Source organism: Cervus canadensis, chromosome 4 (genome assembly GCF_019320065.1).
Source record: "Cervus canadensis isolate Bull #8, Minnesota chromosome 4, ASM1932006v1, whole genome shotgun sequence".
Lineage (NCBI taxonomy): Eukaryota > Metazoa > Chordata > Mammalia > Artiodactyla > Cervidae > Cervus > Cervus canadensis.
In genome coordinates, this window is record NC_057389.1 from 88106993 (window position 1) to 88114165 (window position 7173).

Below are 7173 nucleotides of genomic sequence, written 5' to 3' on the forward strand. Positions count from 1 at the left end.
AGCCCATAGAGTGAAGGATTTCCCCCATGCCAGTTGTGCTATAGCTCCCACTTTTCCTGTCTGCAGTCTCTTTCCTGTTTTTTCTCCCCTGATACTCATCTCACAATTTTAAAAAAAGCCTCAATCTGTAATGTGCATTCCCCCATATCCCTGGATTTGGCTGTTTTCTTGATTGTACTTGCCAAAGATTTGGCTATATTGGTGTTTTTAAAGAAAAGTTTTGTCAATGCAAGAACCACCTCCGTAACACACAATTAGTTACATGAATTGAAAACTTGGTTCACATATTTAAAAGGTTGACTTGTTTCCAGAATTTGTTTTCTTGTCAACACGTTCAAGGCTATAAAATTTCCCTCATGCATCCCTTTGGCTGCATCCCACGGGTTTTGTTATATTTTGTACTATTTGAGTTGTTCAGTTTCAAAAATGTGTCACTTCTATGTTGATTCCTTAACTCATGCCTCATTTAAAAACGTGTTTTAAAATTTCTCATTGAAGGCCTTTTCAGGGGAGGCTAAGTATTGCAAAATCTACTGCCGTGGTCAAGATCAGGTTATCTAACATTTGTTTCTTGAAATTTATGAAGCTCTCCACTGCTGGGTTTTTTTTAAAATAAGTGCTGATTTTCATAAATGTTCCATGTGTGTTTGAGAATTTTAAGGATGGGGGATTTAGGGTTTGGTAAATCTATTTGACTAAGTGTATTCATGGTGATCACGTCATCGACTTACATACTTATTGATATTGGATCTGGTGGCTTCTAAAAGCGGTGACCCCACTTTTTCCTAGGCTGGGCCCCTGCCCTCAGACCCTCTTCTCACCCCTGGAGCATATCTGTGAGAACAGGGGGATCTTTCAGCCACTTCTGGGTCTCAAGCCAGATGGTGGAGAAGGGACCCAGGCAAGGATACAGACACAGAACCGCTCACCCTGCACAGGGTCTGCCTGTGGCTTAGGGTAGGGCCCGCTCATAAGATGGCCTACAGCGTGGGCAGGAATAGTGCTCCCAACCCAATTCTTCCCTCCATGGACTCGGCGCTATTGCCGACCCTTGTGACCCTGCTGGGGGCTATGGATGAGACCGACTGGGGTACGAATCCCAGCTCCACTTCAAACCACTGTGTGACTTTTTGTTGGTGCCTGCCGCTCTCTGAACCTCAGTTTCCTCATCTATAAACTGGGTTGATTCCCACCTCAGCAGGCTGGGCCATGGTAGATACTCAGAGAGATGGTCACGATTATCAACATGAGTAACTACTATTATTAATGAGGCAGCCCCGGCAGGGAGCTTGGATTCTGTGTTCAAGTTCTCCAGGCTCCTGGCTTCCCCAAGGAGACTGGACGGACAGGGGGTGGGGTGACAAAGACTCCACCAGTGGCCGGGGTCAGACGATCTTCCTTTAATACAAAGTCGATATATCTACATACACAGAGGTGGGAAAACCACCCAGCTGCTTCCGTTTGAATAAACAGTGTTGAAAGCAACAGCAGCTCTGCTCTTGTACAAAGAGAAAAACTCACTTGCTCAGGGGTGGGGGTGGGGCAGAACCCCATCCTTCTGCCCCAGAACAGCCCCATGGTCCCGGGGGTGCGGGGAGGGGCCCCTGATTGGGGCAGCTCATGGCCTCTCTCTCCCCGGAGAAGTGGGAACCTCCCACTGTGTTCAGTCCTTCTCCTCGAGGTGGGAGATTGGCGAGGGGGTGCTCGGGCTGCTGGGGGCGGGGGTCGCTGCGACCTCCTCCGTGGTAGTGCCCACCCTGTGGGCTTGACAACCGGACGCTGGTGGGCCCGAGTCCCCTGGCTGCCCCACCCTCACCCTCCTTGATATGTCTTGAGAATTTAATTAAAAAAGAAAAAGCAAAAAATTTTAAAAAAAAAGAAAAAAAAAATCAGGAGGCAAAGGCCCTATTCTTGAGCGAGGCACACCTTTGGAGTAGGTAAAGGGGGAAAGAAAAAGCAAGCCAAGGGGCAGCCTGAGCCCGCGCAGGCCCACGAACATGACCGGCACGCAATAACGTCTGTTACACTGCAAAAAAACAGACCGTCTGTGAACAGAATAGGAATAAGCCAAGTTTTTCTTTTTAAATCCGTCGACTGTCAAGTCTCTTTTGTTTCCCCCCTATTTGTTTCTTCTTTAAAAAAAAATGAAAAAAAAATACACTATTAAAAAAAAAACAAAACGAAATGTCACCGGATACAGTTACACTGAGTTTTGAAAGAAAGCTGACTCCTGTTCCCCACCCCACTCCTGTCCCCCCAGCCCGGTGACCCCCAGGCTGCGGGGCAGGAAGGCTGCCTGGTGGGGAGGGCAAGGGGCCCAGTTCCCAGCCCCCGCCCCCCTCTGGTTCTGGGGAGCAGCCCCTGGTTTGTTCACCGCCCCCCTCCCCCCACCCCGGAACCTCTCCTTGTGGAATCTGGTTTTAGAAGGGAATGAGGAATGTGCCAAGTATTGAAGGCGGCGGCCCGGCCCAGGGAGGGGGCTGGGGCCGTGCGGGGGGCCTTGAGGGGCTGCGTCGTCATCCCCGGAGACCCCTCGGCTGTGGAAATGCGGCTGCCGCCTCCTGCCCTGGCTGCCGGAGGGGGTCCAGGCCTCGGGGGGCCCGCCCGGCACAGGAGGCGAGGGGGCCAGTGGAGTCGGGCCAGGCCAACCTGGCTCTAGGTTGCATAGTGGTCAAAGCTCCCGAGGTACTCCAGCGCCGCCTGGTAGCAGAACTGGTATTCATCCTGTGGGGTGGGGGGAGTGGGGGAGGGCCCCCGTCAGCACCTCTGCAGCCGCCCAGGGCTCCCCATCACACTGCAGAGCTGTGCCCCTCGACCCTGTACCTATGCTGGGCTCTCCCCGTCCTCAGCTGGCCCGCAGGGTCCTACCTGTCTCTTTGGACGCAGCCATGTGGCCATCCCTGCCTCTTGTGACACTCCCCTGTGGGCTGGGAGATTGCCACTCCAGCTCTGACTGCCTGGAGATGGGGGAGCTTATGGATGCATTTAACCTAGCTTCTGGATCTGGTGGCTTCTAAAAGCGGTGACCCCACTCTTTCCTAGGCTGGCCCCTGCCCTCAGACCCTCTTCTCATCCCTGGAGCATCTCTGTGAGAACAGGGGGGGATCTTTTACCCACTTCTGGGTCTCAAGCCAGATGCGGAACGGACCCAGGAATGGGTGCAGACACAGACCGGCTCCCCCTCCACCCGCCGGGGGTCTGACTCTGGCTTAGAGTAGGGTCTGCTCATGAGGTGGCCTAGAGCATGGGCAAGTACAGTGCTCCCAACCTAACTGCTCCCTCCATGGACTCAGTTCTACTGCTGACCCTTCTGAGGGCGGTGGATGAGACTGACTGGGGTATGAATCCCAGCTCCACTTCAAACTGCTATGTGACGTGGAGACACTGTGTGGTCAAAGCAAAGGTGCCCACTGTCAGCATGATGGTGGGACTCTGGGCCTCGCTTCAGGACCCATGACCCCTGCCAGGGTCCCGGCTGAGCTGGATCTCGCTGAGGCCCTGGGACCGGGAGAGGGGACCCATCTCCGTTCACTCTGAGGGATGCTTCTCAGCTCTGGCCTTTGGCTTACTTTTGGGTCAGCCCAAAGCAGGAGGGGCTGAGGACCTTGTACCCTCGACAACCCCGGGAGTGGGGGTGGCTGTGCCCACTGCACAGAGGCGAGAACAGAGCCTGGTGGCGGCGCCGGCGTGAGGCCGGGCTGCCCTCCCCTCCCCCCAGTCCCCCGCCTCACCTCCATCTGCACCATGGCTGGCCTCTGGGTCCGTAGCATCTTCACTGTCTGGAAGATGTCCACCACACCCTCGTACCGCATCCGCTCCAGCACGATGCTGAGCGTGATGAAGACGCCCGTCCTGCCCACGCCAGCACTGTCAGGGCGAGTGCACAGGTGAGTTCAGGGGGTGGGCGTGTGGGGGAGCCTGGCTCAGCTGCCCAATTCCCGTCCTGCCTGCTCTGAAGCCCCCTGCCCCAGGGATGGAAGGAGCCCCAGCAGGAGTGCCCGAGGCTGTGCTCGCAGAGACTCCGCTTCGCGCCACGGGCAGCTCACCTGCAGTGGACAGAGATGGGGCCGTCCTGGCCGAACTGCTCCTTGGTCTTGTGCACTTGGCCAATGAAGTCGATGAAGCCTTCCCCCGACTTTGGCACGCCCTGCTCCGGCCAGTCCGTGAACTGGAACTGCCGGACCGTCCGGGACTGGCCGTCCTGGAACGGAGAGAGAGTGAGGCGGGTCCTGTTAGCAAGGTCAGTGGCAGTCACCCTCGCCAACCACAAGCTGCGCCAACAGCACTCTCCATCCTCCTCACCCTCCGCCACCCACCCTCCTTATCCCATACCATCTTTCGTTGAGATGCTCCGATTTCGTCTTTACCACCCAAGGCTGCCCAGTCCATCCTCCTCATCATTTCACTTCATCATCCAGCAACACCATCTTACATGGCAATCGTTCACCCCCATCCCCCAACTGCTGCTCTCTGCACAGCTCCAAACCCATCCACCACAACCAAAGTGACACCATCATTGTTGTCTGTTATTCTCCATTCTGCACTGTCCATGGAACACCCAACATCTGCCCTTCTTGACCCATTCTCTAACTCCCTGGCAACCTCCTCTCTCATCGTCTTAGAGCAAAAGAGCACTGTCCCCATACTGTCAGGTTCCAACAGCACCACCTTCCATCTTCCACCATGGACATCATCTTCAGCCACTCACAAGCCCTATAATTTCCTATCCTTCACCACTCAAGGGTGCCATCTTCCACCAGCCACCATTGTAAATTCATCATCTTCTACCTGTGTACCCAATACCTTTGCCTCCTAACTTTCATCATCCACTTATGGTAGCTCATAATCCTTGAACACCTGGTGATGCCGCCTCCCATTAACTTTCTCCATCTCCACCGCTCAACCATCCGTCTCTATAATCCTCATTCCCACCACTCAACCATCCATCTGTCTAATCCTTACTCCCACCACTCAACCTCTTGGGTCCTCATATCCACCACTCAACTATCATCTCTGTAATCCTCATCCCCTCCACCCAACCACCTATCTCGCCAATACTCGCTTTCCACTACCAAGCAGTGCCATCCATCAGCATGGCTCTCCTCCACCTTTCATTTATCATGACCCAATGGTACCATTTTCCACAATTCATCCTTAGCAATCCATCATTCTTCCCCATCTAAGGACCACTAGACATTCCACTATGTCAGGACCACTGACATTCTCCACCCTCCCTCACTCATCACTTACCTTTTCCCATTCACAGTCTCTACATCAAAATGCTGCAGTCCAGTGATGCCATGTGATTTGGATGGTCTCCATCCTCCACCACCTGACACTTTCTTTCTCCAATCCCACCTTCCTCTCTCTTGGACCATCAACAGTACTGCCTATCACTGAGTGTTCATCATTCTTTTTACTCTTCAAATCATTTCCTCTTCATTTTATTCCATCTGCCACTGGCCAAACATTTGCCCTTTCTAATCTCCCCTCTCTCCATCCATTGCTGGTAACGCATCACCCTTCACCAAGCCACGGTTCCATGTTCTACTATCATCCTCCATCCACTTCTATCCGGACATTCTAGTCTCCAATCCCACCTTCCTCTCATCTAAGACCATCCTGTTTACCACCCTCCTCTGTCACCCAACAGTGACATCGTTCATTGAGTCTCCAATCCCCATTCAACCAATTCAATGGTGCCATCCTGAACTACCCATGCACAATGACCGACAGTGCTTTGTCCATCAGGGTTCACTATCCGCTGGTAACATCTGGACTGACATTCCCATGCCCCATCATTCTACCCATGGATTCTCCAATTCTGGCGCTAACTTCCATGCTCTGTCACCTAACAGTCTTCGTCAGACCCCATCTATAATACCTGCCCTCTCCCATCACCCAGCACCACCCGCCTCCACTGGGTCCTCTCCAGTCAACACCGTCTACTCTCTCCATTCTCCTCTCTCTCCACACAATAGTTCCAATTCCTAGCACCTGGCACCCCCCCACTGTCTACCACTCTTTTCCCATCTACAGTGGCCACTACTTGACACCATCAACCCATCACCTTTCCCCCAGCCTGCCTTCAGCCCTCTAATGCTGCCCTCCATGGTTGCCGCTTCCCAGCTAATGCCCCACTCACTCCCTTTTACGTGATCGCCGTGGACTATGTCCCCCAGTGAGTAGCGTGACATGTGCTCTGATGGGGACACCATGGGGTCACGGTCCTCTCTTCCACCTGCTTGGTGGTGGGGGTGATTGTCCAGCTGGCCCACTCACTCCTCTTCCACCCAACCCCTGGGCGTTTGCTTCCACCCCCCAACTAGGAAAGCCCTCTCCAGACCAGCAGGGGAATGGTGAACTGCCTGAAGGGTCTGTCCCCGTACTTACCCGGGCGTCTGTGACCTTGAACTCCCGCAGGATGTACTGAGGCATGTTGTATTCCGCCATAGGATCCACCACGAAGTACTGGTAGCGGGCGGAGCGCTCGGCCGGCCAGTACTGGTGACACTTCTCCTGTTGGGGGGGTGGGTGCTGTGGTCAGCCCGGCCCCCGGTCACTCCCTAGCCCGCCCTGCCCCGTATGGTCCCCGGCTCACCCGACCCATCTCCCTCAGCTTGGTCAGCATCACCACGATGGTCGAGTTGTTCTCCCAGAGCATGCGCCAGAAGTCCTCCGTGGTTTCCGCCAGCGGGCCCTGCGTGGCGATGTAGGCCTTCTGCTGCCTGGGAGGGGGGAGGGGGGAGGGGGTGGTGGCAGCGGTGAGTCTAGGGCCCCAGGGAGACCCAGGCCCAGGCATCATCTCCCTCCCTATCTGGTTCAACCCCCACAAAGAATCCTGTTCTGCACCTGGAGAAACCACCAGTCTCAGAATCACTCTAGCTTTGTGAGGAAGCTGTGGGACTGTCTGTAGGCATCTCTGCTTTCATTCTCCACCCCCTCCAGGGGCATTAAGTTAATATCCATTGTCTGCTCAGGCCAGGCTCCCCTCCAGGCCTACATATAGCTGCCCATTCCTAGAACACCCTCCTTTGGCTCAGGGCTTCTCAACCTTGGCACTACTGACGTTCGGGACTGGACGATTGTGATGGGCCCCTGATCTGAACCAAGTGGGGTGTCCAGCAGTATCCCTGGCCTCTGCCCACTAGAAAGTGTTAGTTGCTCAGTCGT

The 7173-nt window shown here is 54.5% G+C and overlaps 1 protein-coding gene across 10 annotated transcripts in view; it reads right to left on the minus strand.

The window, feature by feature from the left end:
* Nucleotides 1-1380: 1380 nt before the first annotated feature.
* PTPRS (protein tyrosine phosphatase receptor type S) overlaps nucleotides 1381-7173 on the minus strand; it is a 112350-nt gene continuing 106557 nt past the window's right edge. For all 10 annotated transcript variants that reach the window (XM_043466283.1, XM_043466287.1, XM_043466284.1 and 7 more), the window contains 3 exons: nucleotides 4047-4201; nucleotides 3732-3867; nucleotides 1381-2724 (listed from right to left, as the gene is read on the minus strand). In XM_043466283.1, coding sequence (XP_043322218.1) covers nucleotides 2656-2724; nucleotides 3732-3867; nucleotides 4047-4201 — 360 coding nt within the window. In that variant the 3' untranslated portion in view covers nucleotides 1381-2655. The remainder of the gene's footprint in view (nucleotides 2725-3731; nucleotides 3868-4046; nucleotides 4202-7173) is intronic.